At 34.4% G+C, this 16,010-nt stretch overlaps 1 protein-coding gene across 1 annotated transcript in view; it reads right to left on the bottom strand.

Moving 5' to 3' along the window:
• The window catches only part of PPP1R3A (protein phosphatase 1 regulatory subunit 3A), a 59,640-nt gene extending 52,109 nt beyond the window's left edge, over positions 1-7,531 (bottom strand). The window contains exon 1 of the mRNA XM_019743230.2: positions 6,675-7,531. Within this exon, the coding sequence (XP_019598789.2) occupies positions 6,675-7,462 (788 nt within the window). The 5' untranslated portion in view covers positions 7,463-7,531. The remainder of the gene's footprint in view (positions 1-6,674) is intronic.
• Positions 7,532-16,010: the final 8,479 nt, after the last annotated feature.

Genomic DNA, 16,010 nt, shown 5'->3' with positions numbered 1-16,010 from the left:
AGAACTAAATGAAATAGAAAACAAAAAGACAATAGAAAAAAATGTAACAAACAGCTGGTTCTTTGAAAAGATTAACAAAATTGACAAACCCTTGGCTAGACTCAGTAAGATAAAAAAAGAGAATACATTAATTAACAAAATCAGAAACGAAAAAGGGGAAGTTATCACGGACACCACAGAAATACAAAGGATCATCCAAGAATACTATGAAGGACTATATGCCACCAAATTCAATAACCTAGAAGAAATGGACAAGTTCTTAGAAACATATAGCCTCCCAAGGCTGAACCATGAAGAACTGGAAAATCTAAACAGACTGATCACCAGTAACGAAATTGAATCAGTCATCCAAAACCTTCCCAAAAGCAAAAGTCCAGGACCAGATGGCTTCACTAGTGAATTCTACCAAACCTTCAAAGAGGATCTAATACCAATCCTGCTCAAACTCTTCCAAAAAATTGAAGAAGAGACAGTACTCCCTAACTCATTTTATGAGGCCAACATTACCCTGATACCAAAACCTGGTAAGGACAGCACAAAAAAAGAAAACTACAGACCAATATCTCTGATGAATACCGATGCAAAAATCCTAAATAAAATTCTAGCAAATCGAATACAACAATGCATTAAAAAGATTATTCATCACGACCAAGTTGGGTTCATCCCCGGGGCACAAGGATGGTTCAACATCCGCAAATCCATCAATGTGATACATTACATAAGCAAAATAAAGGACAAAAATCATATGATTATATCAATTGATGCAGAAAAGGCATTTGACAAGATACAACATCCATTTATGATTAAAACACTTAATAAAATAGGTATAGAAGGAAAATACCTTAACATAATAAAGGCCATATATGACAAGCCCTCTGCTAATCTCATAATTAATGGTGAAAAACTGAAGCCCTTTGCTCTACGTTCAGGAACACGACAGGGCTGTCCCCTATCACCTCTGCTTTTCAACATAGTGTTGGAAGTCCTTGCCAGAGCAATCAGGCAAGAGAAAGAAATAAAAGGCATCCAAATTGGGAATGAAGAAGTTAAATTATCACTCTTTGCAGATGACATGATGCTATATATAGAAAATCCTAAAGATTCCACCAAAAAGCTATTAGAAACAATCAACGAATACAGTAAAGTTGCTGGCTACAAAATCAACGTACAAAAGTCCATTGCATTCCTATATACTAACAATGAAATCTCAGAAAAAGAAATACATAAAACAATTCCTTTTGCAATTGCAGCAAAAAAAATAAAATACCTAGGAATAAACTTAACCAAGGATGTGAAAGACCTATATGCTGAAAACTATAAGACATTCTGAAAGAAATTGAAGAAGACACAAAGAAATGGAAAGACATTCCGTGCTCATGGATTGGAAGAATCAACATAGTTAAAATGGCCATATTACCCAAAGCAATATACAGATTCAATGCAATCCCCATCAAAATCCCAATGGCATTTTTTAAAGAAATAGAACAAAAAATCATCAGATTTGTTTGGAACCACAAAAGACCCCGAATAGCCAAAGCAATCTTAAGAAAAAAGAACAATAATGAGGTATCACACTTCCTGACTTTAGCTTGTACTACAGGGCTACAATAATCAAAACAGCATGGTGTTGGCAGAAAAACAGACACATAGACCAATGGAATAGAATTGAGAACCCAGAAATAAAACCACATAAATATGGACAGATAATTTTTGACAAAGAAGCTAAAAACTTACAATGGAGGAAAGACAGCCTCTTCAATAAATGGTGCTGGGAAAATTGGATAACCACGTGCAAAAGAATGAAACTGGACTGCTATTTGTCACCATGTACCAAAGTTAATTCAAAATGGATCAAAGACTTAAGCATAAGACCTGACACAATAAACTGCATAGAAGAAAACATAGGTACTAAACTTATGGACCTTGGGTTCAAAGAGCATTTTATGAATTTGACTCCAAAGGCAATGGAAGTAAAAGCTAAAATAAATGAATGGGACTATATGAAACTTAAAAGCTTCTGCACAGCAAAAGAAACCATCGACAAAATAAAGAGGCCACCAACTGAATGGGAGAAGATTTTTGCAAACAGTGCCTCTGATAAGGGGCTAATATCCAGAATATATAAGGAACTCATGAAACTCAACAACAAAAAAACAAACAACCCAATTGAAAAATGGGCAGAGGACCTGAAGAGACATTTCTCCAAAGAGACATACAAATGGCAAATAGACATATGAAAAAATGCTCAACATCACTAATCGTCAGACAAATGCAAATAAAAACCACAATGAGATATCACCTCACCCCAGTCAGAATGGCTATCACCAACAAGACAAATAGTAACAAGTGTTGGAGAGGCTGTGGAGAAAAAGGAACCCTCATACACTGTTGGTGGGAATGCAGACTGGTGCAGCCATTATGGAAGGCAGTGTGGAGGTTCCTCAAAAAATTACGAATAGAATTACCATATGACCAAGCAATCTCTCTCCTGGGTATCTACCCAAAGAATCTGAAAATATTTATACATAAAGACACGTGTGCTCACTGCAGCTTTGTTTATGGTGGCCAAGACATGGAAACAACCAAAATGCCCTTCGATAGATGAATGGATAAAGAAGTTGTGGTATATATACACAATGGAATACTATTCGGCAGTAAGAAAAGATGATATAGGAACATTTGTGACAACATGGATGGATCTTGAGAGTGTAATGCTGAGCGAAATAAGTCAGACAGAAAAAGCAGAGAACCATGTGATTTCACTGATATGTGGTATATAAACCAAAAACAACAAAAGAACAAGACAAACAAATGAGAAACAAAAACTCATAGACACAGACAATAGTTTAGTGGTTACCAGAGGGTAAGGGGGGTGGGGAGGTGGAAGATGAGGGTAAGGGGGATCAAATATATGGTGATGGAAGGAGAACTGAATCTGGGTGGTGAACACACAATGGGATTTATAGATGCTGTAATACAGAATTGTACACCTGAAATCTATGTAATTTTACTAACAATTGTCACCCCAATAAATTTTTAAAATAAATAAAAAAAATATTTCTTCCAAATTTAAGATTCTCCAGATTAAGACACACATATCAGAAAATCTGCAATTCAATTGGTTTTACTTATTAAAATCCTGCAAAAGACAGAGAAATGGCTCTCCAAAGATAAAAATTTAGGAACGCTGAAAGAGGAGAGGAATTTTGGGCCTGGTTGAACCTTTCTAGGGTTTTTCAGATCCACTTAAATTAAGCTAGATATAGTGTTGTATTTTTACAACAGTTAACATTTACTGACAACTTACTATGTGCCAGACACTGTTAAAAGTTTATGTGCATTAGCTCATGTAAATCTCAAACAACCCCCATGAGGTAGTACTATTATTATTCCCAATTAACAGATGAGGAAACAAAATTTAACTTGCTCAAGGCTGTAGAGCTAGCATGTATGAAGCTTGGACTCAGATCCAGATATATTAAACTGAAACCCATAATTTTAACTTTGAGATTATACTGCTCCTGCATGCTACTTTTAGCTTCTTTATCTATGTACACTTAATGTTAATTATATCAACATCATTTCTTTTGGGTCATTTCTTTTGAAATAAAGCCCACAGGATGCAGATCAGAAATCTGCTTAGTTTGCTAACACATACCCCAGTGCCATATATGTGGTGACCCTTATTAAGTATCTCATGATCATGCCTTATTGGTTAATTAAATACCTCTGGTCACTCAGTCACATGTCTATGAGTTACAAACTCTTTTTCTTCTCCCTCTAGATATTTCTTTTTGTTCAAAGTAAATAGATTAACAAACATCAAAGAAAATAGATGACCACGTCAACATGGGTGGAGGTTTGCGATCTCTGACCTGAAAAACAATCTCCATAGAAAAAAACACAGTGCCTAGGGAGATTGACATAACTGAAGTCCCACATTACTGAGTGTGTCTTCACAGTTCGTTCTGTCCTTATTAGAAGGGATTATTGACACTTTCAGAACATATGATCTCCAGGAATCAGATAGCAAATTAATTTTGGTATCAAGAATTAAGTTAAATGTTACTCTCTACTTTAAGACTTTATTTTCATTTTAACTCTGACAAATTATATTCTATTTTAATCTACTTGCATGTATGAAGCAAAAATTCACATAAATTTCTGTTCTGTATTTATCTTCCGAAAGAAGTGATCTCCAAATTAAGCTACCCAGGAAATATGAAAATGCTCATCAAAACCCCGTTTAGATTCTGTAAGTCTTTAGAGGGAGGAGGAAATTTAGGAAGCTGAAATTTTTTGTAAAATAAGTATTAGTCCATTTTTATTTTAGCCAAGTACACATTTTGTAAAATAACACTAATAAGGTGTGTTATTTTTCCCTAACCAAATTCTTCACAATGAAATTCAACTGCAATATTCATTTAGAAATTTGATAATGCTCTCTTGTGTGAGTTTTGGGAATATGTGAAACCCCATTGCATATAAATTATACGATGGAAAAGCTGTATAAATATTCTATTATGGCACATGCTGTTCTAAGTATCTGTCAGGATTTCCTTTATACACTCCATTTTGAGTGGTATATAAATCAGATGTAAAAATTCAAGTTGGACTGAAACTCAACACAAAAGGCCTCCTCCAGAGGCAAATGCTTTTTGCAAAATGTGGTTTGAATTATGTTGGTCATTTTTAACTTATAGAAGTGCAGAAAATGTATTTGTGGTTTTGAAGGAGAGAGATTTTTTCCATTTTTATAACTCATTAGGAAACTTTACAGGCTTTTAGCCCATTTCGTGGTTTAGTTCTCAGGTTTTTTTCCCCAAAGCAATATTAAAACTTGAATGGTGTCCGCTATTAGTCCAATGATTACTGTTCTGAATACAAATGTGTGTATGGTTATATATATAGTCATAAGTTATCTTCGACTGAAAGTTCCAGTGATATCTTAACTGGGGCAGATTAGGCCTATTAGTTGCCCATGTTGTTCTTGATATCTGGTCAACTTTGGTCCATCAAAGGAATCCCCTATCTATAGTATAGTTCAGTACGATTGCTTGTAATTTTAAAACTGCATCTTTAACTTGCAGAAAAATCCCGAGTTAAACACTGCTTCTTTTATGAGCTCTTTGATAATAAGGTTGTGCCTTTTCTAAATTTTGCTTCCTCTAAAATAGAGCAAGGTGCAGCATGTTTAATAGATGCTCATGATGATCTTGTTTGTAATGTGTATGTTTATGTGCTATATAAATTAGTTTGTTGAATAGTGTTGCACTTATTTTGTCTATCTAGTTATCATGATGCTGAGTAATTTCATAAACATCTAGATTATTATTTTAGCACATGTAGAGATTACGATTATATTATTTCTCTTAACAGCATCAGTTAAAATCTGAGAGAGGTTTCTTTGGACTTAGAAAGTTAGCATAATACACAAAGTTAAGTAAACCAATCTTTCAAATGACTTTAAAGGATAATGAAAATAGAAATATTTTATATGATTGACTTGCTTCCACCTATATTAAATTTAGTTCATTAATGTGTTAGAATTGTACATTTAGTAGTTATTATTTATTGCCATATAATAGAGCAAGGCATTAAAGCACAAAGTTAAAAATTTCCCAATGTCATTCCTTAGGTTAGTATTTAATTGTGCTCAGAAGCTGGATGTCTTGACTCCTTTTCATAATATTACACTATTTCTGGTGCAGTTACTAGAATCTTTGGGCATAGTGGCAGGGCAGACAACCCAGAGGATAATCAAACATTTGCCTATGGTTAGGTGAGCATTGGGAAGCAGGAGGGACTTAAGTTTTCCCAGATGTTTTATCCACTAACCTAGTGCCATGGAAATCAGCCAACTCTGCAATAGAGAGATTTGAATGCCAGTTTTCTTTATTTTTCATATTAACAGGAGAGCAGGGTTACTAATGAGGAGTCATATCCCAAATCTCTAACCTATAAAGCTGAATATCCTCGTTTCTATTTAGGTCATTTTCTTTTTATTCTGCTCCATTTACTTTAACTAAGTTACACTACTTTGTGTTCCATGTTACCTTTGGTTGTATTTATTTATATTATATAGTTTACCTGTAATTCATACATCACTCAGATGCTTACGTCTTTCTCTTAGTTCATCATTAAAGTAATAGTTCTAATGACTAACTTAACATGTATCGCTCCAAACATCCCTGTATGACTCAATCAGTCAGTAACAGTTTCTTGCAGCTTTTGGGGAAGTCTAAGAATTTCTGAACACTAGGTACATTGAAACACAATTTTATGTTAGTCAGACATGTTTTGAAGTACAGCAAAGACATTTAAAAACCACTAAAAATCAATGTACTTTAAATGGCAAAGTAAATAGTTTTACATGTTAAGAATGTAGATTCCATGGTTTGAACTTAAGCAGTTTATTCTACTCATTCAGCAAGCATTGTACTCCCTCCTCAGTTAGTAAGTTATACCATGTTTTTCCTTATATTTGGAGGAGAGATAACACAGTGCTGTGACTTGAATAGCATTGGCCTTGGCAAGGCCTAGCAGCACTGTTTTATACATCACAAGCAATATATTTTAAACAGAATGGCTATCTCTTACAGCACATGAAATAAAGAACAGCATTAAAAAACTTTAAGATTATGAAGAGTAAAGAATGTAAGATACATCCTCACCTTGATTTTACCTTTAAGCAGCCTCTTATTTGTCTATTAGGAACTTCTTCCCGAGGTTTTACAGACTTCGGCTCTTGTTCTTTCTTTTGACAAAGCAATATATAATTTGTGCCATTATTATTTGACCAAAATGTGCCAACAGAAGTTTCATAACGTATACAAAACTCAACTTTACTGCCATCTTTTTGATAAGGAGGAACCAATGAAATCTTAAAGGAGAATTGGTCAGTTTCACCATCACAAGAATTCGGGACATATTCTGCTAAAATGTCATAATATGTCTGCCAGTCATCTAAGGACATTCTCACATATACTAACTTCTCAAAAGAAATATTTAAAACTCGAATAATGCCCTTCATACATGTAGACCCGGGAAGACACTCGGCTGATTCCAGTATCGCTTTCCGTATTTGAAGTTGTTGCATAAGATCTTCTTTTGAGGAAGGTAAGTCAAACAGTGGAGATAAAACATAATCTTCTGGGTGGAAAATGTCCTTCCTTATGTCAAAATTGGTTGAAGTACTCGGTAAATCCCAGCAATCAAATTCTTTGACAGATACAAGATTGAATCCAAAGGTGTCAGCAAAGGAAACTCTTCTCACACCGGAAGATGGAGTGTCCAGGTACATGTCTTCAGAAGAATCAGAACCCCGTCTTCTAGGCTGAGGGGAGAAGCCAGGCTTGAAGTTAGCTTTAACGTCTTCATCTTCAGAAAGGGAATCAGATAAATGAGGAACTTCTAAAAAGTTATCTTTGTTGATCTGACTAGGTTCTTCAGAAGGCTCCATTGGGCTCTCTGATATCAAATACAAGAGAACTGTACAACTGCTAGAGGCTGATACTTGAGATGTGGAGACTAAAATAAGTATAACGTTACTGTTGACATTGCAAGGAGTCAGCTCTATAAATAGGTCCGCGGCGTGTAAACTATGCGAGCTGGCCTCCAAAGGCCTTTAACATGATAGCATCCGTGGTACTCTCACCAGTATGTTTCAGATTTAACTCTCAGGTTTAATGTGTCTTTGAGCTGAGTTCCAAAGAGACATTTTAAATCATTTTTTGCTGTGCTAGAAAATCTGAAATCTTAAGAATAAAAATATTATTTTAACCAGTTGGTATTAAAAAATAAAAACTTGGACCATTTGTTTTAAAAGAAAATAACAGTAGTGTCAGAATACTAAATGTACAGTTAGAGTTATCCCAGCCCATTGGAGCAGGTAAGTGCAGCAGGAGAGAAGAAGACGATTCCTGGAACTAGGAACATCCTGTGCCTAATAATAATAATAGCTCCCATCTATCAGAAACTGACCGTGTAAAATGTAAACTGTAAAAGGGTTAAATAGAAGTGCTGGGAGTTCTGAAGAAGGAAACAAGATTTAGATGGAGAAGGTAACATTTGAAATAAACCACATGGGCAGGTAACACATAGACATGCAGAGTGGAAGTGAGGTGGATTTTCTAGGTGGGAGACAGTGTAAACCAAAGCCTAGAACAAATAATTAGTCAAATCCATTATTTTAAACATTAGTACATTTATTTTAATTAAGCCTGGAAATTAAGCCTTTTAATTAAGCATAGAAAAATATGCACAAGTAATGTGTTATTGACTTGAAAATATAAATGAGCAATACTAAGCCTGGCTGAGCAATAAATTATTTATCTAGAATAAAATGTTTGTGGCAAATGGCCATTTTACGCCCACACAGCAGAAGTTGATACCGTGATATCTTGGAGTTCAGTGTGAGTTTTAAAGTGTGAGCATCCTGTTTACACTCGTGTGTGTGTGTGTGTGTGTGTGTGTGTGTTAATGTAAAAACCTATAAAAAATTTAAATACACATAGGCCTTGACCCTGAAGCACTACAGCTAAAAATCTACCCTAACAGTATGGGATAAGTATGCAAAGATAAATGTCAGAATTATTTTTAAAACTCTACAAACTATTTAAATATCCATTAATAGGGAACTGAATAAATAATGTTACACCCATGTATGTAAACATGTATCATACAATGTTTACAGTCATTAAAAAAATAAAGGAGCACTTTATGTGTTGATATGGAAAGATAACCAAGACAAATGGTAAAGTAAAATAAAAAAAAAGGTGTGCACAGATATATGCATAGAAAATTCCTGGAAAGACAAAAGGAACTATTAGCAGTGGTTATCTCAAGCACAGAGGCTGAAGGCTGTAGGGAAAAGGTACTCATTCATTTCACTTCATAATCTTCGTACTGTTTGAAATGTTAGCCATAAGCAAGGTTGTCTTTCAATTTAGATTCAACTCAAATGAATTAAATTAAGTTTGAGAGGTGATTAATTTTTAAAGAGAACCCAATAGCATAATTTCTTTAAAATTACAGCCTTGTAAATACATCACAACTTATTGGATAATTTGAAGTACATAAAATAGTGGATAAAGATATTATTTTTCAAATTTAAAAATGAGTAGTGTTTAGAATAAGAAGATGAAATTATTTAGGCTTTACCTCATCCACATAGCTAGAATGGGTGGTGATAATATGAATTTTCCAAGCCTTGAAAATGGCTGTGGAAATGGCTATCCCTTGCAAATATAATAACCATGAGCCATGAGTAGCCATATTCCAAGGTACCTAAAATATATTGTTAGGTATTCAAGGGAATTAGTAATAAAATACTTAATAGAATTAGTAAATAATACCTACAGTCATGTAAATAATGGAATAATGAAAATTTACAGATATAATAATGTTCTAATGTAATTTAACTATCCAGGGGGTTACAACAGAGGAATGGAGATAAAGACCCCTGCGTTCCTCTCCTGGATCTGGAACTTACTAGCTGAGTGACCTTCAGAATGTTGTCAAAATTTCTCAATTTCCTTAATTGTTAACATGGAATATTAACAATTATATGAAATGCCTGTTAAATTTCTAGTACAAAACCTGTAGTGTAGTAGCAATCATTATTTTTATTTCTATATGTGCTTGTGAAAAGCTGATTTTCTAAGATACATCAATAGGTAGATGATTGACAGGTAAACATAGTATAGAGAATCCACACATAGAATATTAAGTAATGATTTGTAATTTGTTTCATTTTTGTCTTTTTCAAAGGCTTTATAATATGTAACACTTAGCTTTACAAGACATAAAATACATTAGAAAATTGTCCTGTTATTTGAGCTAAACTTTCCCCTCCTTAATTTGTCCTATACACAGAGCATGACTCCCTTGATTTGTGGTAATCACTGCCTATCTTTTGGCATTTCTAACCTTCACATAATTGTAGATAGTTGACATGTTCCCTCTAAGTCACCACTTAGCTATAGCAGAGTAATTTCATCTTTTTAATCTCTTCTCACATGTCAATCCTCAGTGCTTTTTGTCATTTTGTTAGTCCTCTATGAACTCCTTCCAGCTTGCCTATATTATTCTGTTAATGAGCTGCCCCCAGATAAATGCAATATCACAGATCAAACATCTCTGAAGCATGTAAGGAAACCCTACCAGCCTTGTGACTGGTGTTCATATTTAGTTAAAATTCACATCGCCTTGCTTCTTTTCCATATCACAGATCAGACCAACATCCCATTTTCCACGTCCACTACTACCTCCATTTTAACATGACTTTTACCACACTCTTCCTCAAGTGCTTAGGTATACTGTTTCTATCAGAGTTTGCTGTTGTTGTTTTGGTTTTTAGTTAGTTTTTTTGTTTTATAAATTATAGCTCAAGGTTGCACACATTACTTCTTTTTTTCTATTACTCAAAGATTCTCAAAGTTACATTTAATGTAAAAGATGGTACCAATCAGGACCCCAGTAAATAGGAACTAGATGGCATGTTCAAAATAAGGTAACTCCAGGCGGGCTTATTTACAAGAGTCTATTTATAAAGCGTAAATGCAGAAAAGCCAGATGGGCTAGTGCAGTAAACTGGGGGCCAGGTGCCTAAGAGCTGTTACCATTTCTCAAGGGATGATGAAGGGGAGCAATTATCAGAACTTGAAAGCAGAGTGCCATAAACTGCTTACCAGCTGCAGAAGATCAAGGGGAACAGCCAGCTGAGGATGACCTTGCCAGGAGTGATCCAGGGGCAAAGTACACTGAATTCACTTTTCTTTCCTCCGATGTCCTGCTCTGGCCACCATTGTCTTGAGGCTATGGGGACTGTTACAATTCATTCAGGTCAGTCACCTGGAGCAGAGAGGAGAGTGGGGAAGGGTGACCAGAGTGCCGAGTAGATTTGGTGGAGCAAATAATGCCAAATGAGTTTCCATTACCTGACCTTTTATTGTTACAGCAAAAAAAGTTCAAATGTCTCAGATTTGTAAGCTCTGACCCTGTGGAAGTCATAAATAAGAAATACCGAGTTCATCCATAGATGGCTAAGAAAGAACTGAACTTTGGTGTAATTAATTATAACTTTGCATTTGTTTCCATTTTGGCATAAGTCTTTGCAACATCAACTCAAGAAACATTTTGTCAAAAGAGAACCTGGAACAGTGATTCTTAACCCGGGATACATATAAAAATCACTGAGAGAGATGTTCAGACTACACGGGCTCAGGTGCACTATCCCATCTACTGAATAAGAGCTTCCAGGTTAATGGTGCTCCACAAGTAATTCTAGTATACAGATTCATCAAGATGCATGATCTGCTAGTCTGTGGGATGTAGAGTCAGGGACCTATGCTCTAGTTAGAAAGAATTGTAGCTATCATTCTTTATGTGCTATGTGATTTTTTTATATGGAAGCTATAAAATTCTTTTATAAAAATGACATAAAAATGTAGTAGAGTTATAGAGTAGCATAACTTTAAGGCAGTTAGCAATCAACTAGACTGGCCCCTTAATTTGCATGAAAGAAAACTGGAATCCATCACAATGAAAGACCCCATCAATTAATAACAAAGCTGGGACTTGAACTCAGCTCTCTCTTGATTTTAGTCTAGTATTCTCCATATTATACCATCTACACTTTTAGCTTTAGAATTAATAATTAACAAATTAATCATTCTTTGAAAAACAGTCATTAAAATTTACTTGTTCTAGATTTAGTTTATTTTTTAATCAATTAACTTTTGTGAACTTTCTTTTTTTCCACTTGATGAAAGATCTCCAGAGGTGTCCAAATAATTTTCTTTGTGACAGAGTAGCTCAACCTTTTTAAACTTATGCCCCCGATAGTAAATATAATATCTTACACTGCCCTCTCTCTCCCTTGGCAACTCTGCTATACTCCTATTTGGGAATTACTTGTCTAAATTATAAAGATGAGTTATGTGATGTCTTTAGAATTAATATTGATACTTAGTATTTTAAAGGACTATTAGTTAAAGGACAGTATTTTCAAACATATTTTGAGACACAGATTTGTTCATCAGATGCCAATCATTGGGGGAAAAATCCTCTGAAATGTTTATATCTACCAATAGAAAATATGAGGTGTGATCAAACAATGCAGTAAATGTTTAAATTAAAAAATATATATATATTAGAGTAAAAGACACCCTCAAAATACTCCCCCACACATATCCCATCATTCTTGCCACTTTCTGAAGCAGTCCTGGAAGTCCTCTTTTGTGAGTGTCTTTAGTTGTTCTGTCCTGGCTACCTTGATGTCCTGAATCATTTTGACATTGGGGAAGAGCCAGAAGTCATCCAATGCCAGATCCAGTGAATAAGGTGGATGAGGACACACCATAATGTTCTTATTTGACAGAAATTGCCATGTACCAGAAGTGAAGTGTGAAACAAAGCGTTGTCATGATGGAGGATGATTTACGGCACACTTTAAAACCCACCTTCTCTCAACTGTAGCTCACACCCGACTGACTGCGCCGAATAAGTTGAAACTTGTCACACAAGGTTACTAAGATTCCATGTGCCGCTTCCTGTATTGAAGATCCCTGCCTTTCTGTTGGATGGCACTTGGCAGCAGCACTCACTGTATTTTGTGATCACAATGGAGAGGCTCCATGTCACTCATCACTTCCAGTATGGCAATTTTTGTCAAATAAGAATATGATGGTGTGTCCTTATTCACTTTATTCATCAGACCTGGCGCTGTGCGATACTGGCTCTTCCCCAAAGTCAAAATGATTCAGGACATCGAGGCAGCCATGAGAGGGCAACTAAAGACACTCACAAAAGAAGACTTGCAGAACTGCTTCAGAAAGTGGCAAGAATGATGGGATAAGTGTGTTTGAAGTGAGGAGGAGTATTTTGAGGGAGATTAATGGCAATGTCTTTTACTATAATACATTATTTTAATTTAAACATTCATTGTGTTGTTTGGTCATACCTCGTACACAGACAAATCAGTGGAAAATGGAAATTTTGCCAGATGAAAGTAAATTTTTAAAGGGATGTGTCATTTATTCCACAGAGAGATGAATGATCCAATGTAAGTAACTGATCGTGTTATAGCAGAAGCGTTTGCCACCAAAGGGAGCATCCAGATTCTTCTGCTTAATTTACAAAAGAAAAACAATTATAATACTCAAGCATCAAATGTTTATTTTATAAGAATTGTATCATGTGCTTTTACCTCCTTTGATCAAAATAAGGCATATAAGTATATAGGTATAGAAATCTAGAGCTCTCAGTGAACTTAGCAAGCAAGCATCAGGGCTGATTCCTTCATTTTACTTGTAAGAACATTGAAATCTTATATGGTCAACTGGCTTCTTGTCTTTGTTGTAGATGATTCCAGTATTAGTCCTAGGGGGAAAATATATTATAAACTTCTCAAAGACAGATATCACCTGATAATATCTTAGTAAATTTTTAATTGACCTATAAAAATCATGCTCTAATATAATATTACATACCAACTCTACTTACATTTTTTTTTCTAATTTTTACCAAGAAATTTAAATGAAGTAAGAATTTTTAATGCAGGATGCAAGACTATTATACAATGTGGTCTCAGCTATGTAAAAGTAGGCAACAATCATTAACAAAGAATAAAGATTGTCTATAAAAAATGCTCACAGTATGTGCATTTTGACATTAAAAAAATATATTAAGCACACTGCATTAGGAGTCAGCACATCTAAATTCTGGAGTCATGTTTGTCATTAAGAAACTGTATGATAGAAATCATTGTATACATTTCTGGATATTTATTATTTAAGATCGCCTCAAAACTGGGGAATCTGCAAACACTCAAGCCTTATGTTACGAAAGTTGCCATTTATTTGTGAAGCAAACATTTACTGACTTCCTTCTCTGTGCCAGGCACTGTATTAGATCCTAGGGCTACAAAGTTAAATATAAAATACATAATCTGTTCTCAATAGACTGGCATCCAGTGGAGAGATAGGCAACAAGAGAAACTCTCTATCATGATATAGCTCACTTTCTTGCCCTAATAGCCTTAGTCATTGATTGGGAAATATTGGGAATTATCCTTGTAAGATTGGCTTCAGGGGTTCTTCCCATATTCTCCCCTTTCTTGTATTAGAATTGTATTGTGTTGAAATTGTACTCTTATTTCGTAGAAAACTTTGTGAATTCTGTTATCTACAGTCAGGGCCCTTTCATCCCTTTTTAAAGAAGTTCAGACTACAAATCCTACAAAATACTGGTTCTTGTGACTGCTATTTATTTTGTTAATTTTATTGACTGTTTAATAACAGGAGCTCTCGTGTTAGAATGCTAACCAAAAATGCTCTGCTCATTTTCCATGCCCCATTGTCACAGTAGGTGAGGGCATCAGCTAAGAAATACTCTTAAGAGTCCATGTCAGAGGGTATTATCCCTTGGTATGATATAAATAGCCCTAGCCTAGCTGTTGTACACAATTTAAAAAAACGTAAAAATTAATGTTTTTCCAATTATATTGGTGTGAATTATCAAGTGTATTTTAAATGTTAACCTAATATTTTAAGTTACAATTTCCAATACTTGAATTTTAAATAATGTTTATTTGGATTCTTATTTATTTACTTAATTTATTGGGTAACATTTGTTAATAAAATTATATAGGTTTCAAGTGTACATTTCTATAATAAATCATCTATATATTGCATTGTGTGTTCACCACCCAGGTAAAGGGGGAGGGGACAGTAGAAGAAGGAAAAGGGGATCAAATATATAATGATGGAAGGAGAACTGGATTCACTTTTGAACATGTTCATCATATTTTCCAGACACAAAATTTATTTCGTTTAACATATTTAAATGGAGGAAGTTTAATAAAGTGGTTAAGAGTTTTGGAGTCAAATAGACCTGGTTCAAATACCTACTGGTGTTCTAAGAAGCTGTTTGATCTTTAGCAAGATATTTAACTACTCTGTGCCTCATTTTTCATTCTATAAATGGAGCACAGTAGTGCTTAAGTCATTAAGTTTTTATAAGGATTAAACTAGAGCATATGTATGAGCAATTGCCAATAGTGACAAGTGTACATAAATGATAAAAATGGTGTATATTATTATTGTTATTTTTCTGATGATAATATTGCTATATTGTTTATTAACATACTTCCATTACTGAGAGACAATATAGCTAGGGGTTTTGAGAAGAGAGTGTCTGGAGATGTACTACCTATGCTCAAATCCTGCTTCCATTTATTAGCTAAGTAACTTTAGGTAATTATTTAGCCCTTCTGTGATTTTTATTTCCCCATCTATGAATAGGAATACTAACAGTTCCTACCTGCAGGGTTGTTACAGGATCAAAAGAGTTCATACATGGAAAGCTTTCAAAACAATAAAAATATATAAATATAAGTTATAATTACAATGGTTAAAAATTTACAAGAAAGAATATCACTTAAAATCCCATCATCTAAATTATGTGATGTGATAGAGGTATTAGTTAATATAATGGCAATCATATTGCTATATATACATGTATCAAATCAGCATGTTGTAAACCTTAAACTTGCACAATGTTATATATCAATAAATTTTTTAAAATCCCATCATCCAGTATAGTCATTGTGTATTTTTCCTAAATTTTTTTTGTGTGAAAGTTCCTTGAGAAACAGTATTCATTTTGTGTGACATTGTAGTCCCATATATACCAAAGTACATAAAGTGGATGAATGGGTGGAGGCATGGATGCATGGATGGATGGGCGGATGGGTGGATGGATGGGTGGATGGATGGATGGATGAATAGATGAGCAGGAGGGTGGTAGACAAATGAATGAATTTAACATATGCCATCATCTTCCTAGTATTCTATTAAATACCCTTGTTATTACTATTGCTATACTCTGCGATACAGTAAAAATCAATGTTTATAATGTAAGATCCTGAAGGAACTTGATTACAAAGTGACTCTTCATGTGATACATATACATATATATATATATATATATATATATATATATATATA

Source organism: Rhinolophus sinicus, linkage group LG11 (assembly GCF_036562045.2).
Source record: "Rhinolophus sinicus isolate RSC01 linkage group LG11, ASM3656204v1, whole genome shotgun sequence".
Taxonomy (NCBI): domain Eukaryota; kingdom Metazoa; phylum Chordata; class Mammalia; order Chiroptera; family Rhinolophidae; genus Rhinolophus; species Rhinolophus sinicus.
The sequence above is the reverse complement of the archived record's forward strand: the minus strand, read 5'-3'. Positions and strand labels throughout refer to the sequence as shown.